The sequence below is a fragment of the Nestor notabilis genome, unplaced genomic scaffold (genome assembly GCF_000696875.1).
Source record: "Nestor notabilis isolate BGI_N333 unplaced genomic scaffold, ASM69687v1 scaffold20031, whole genome shotgun sequence".
NCBI lineage: Eukaryota > Metazoa > Chordata > Aves > Psittaciformes > Psittacidae > Nestor > Nestor notabilis.
In genome coordinates, this window is record NW_009913604.1 from 3,550 (window position 1) to 3,876 (window position 327).

Genomic DNA, 327 nt, shown 5'->3' on the forward strand with positions numbered 1-327 from the left:
CCCCAGCCCCCCCCGCCCCCTGTGGCACTCAGCAGCTTGTGCTGCCCTGCAGGTGAGATCCGTGTGGTGGGACCCCTTGACTCCCGACAGCAAAAGAGCTACCGGCTGACTGTGCGGCTGACAGACATCCACAATGACCTGGACCCGGCGAAGCGGCAGAGCTGCCTCTGTGCCATGACCGTGCGCGTGCAGGTGCGAGGGAAAGCCCACCAGGTGAGCTGTGGTGGTTGCCAGCCCTGCGGTGCCAATCCACCTCCCCTGCCCCTGGCAGGCTGTGCTGGACCAGGCGCCGATGTGCACCCCTGAGGTGCAGGAGCCGGGGGTGCC

The 327-nt window shown here is 67.9% G+C and overlaps 1 protein-coding gene across 1 annotated transcript in view; it reads left to right on the top strand.

Annotated features, from left to right (window-relative positions):
• CDHR4 (cadherin-related family member 4) overlaps nucleotides 1–327 on the top strand; it is a gene marked incomplete at its 3' end in the record, with an annotated part of 5,799 nt that overhangs the window by 3,497 nt on the left and 1,975 nt on the right. Inside the window, 2 exon segments of the mRNA XM_010023279.1 lie at nucleotides 33–192; nucleotides 272–322. Of these exon segments, the coding sequence (XP_010021581.1) occupies nucleotides 33–192; nucleotides 272–322 (211 nt within the window).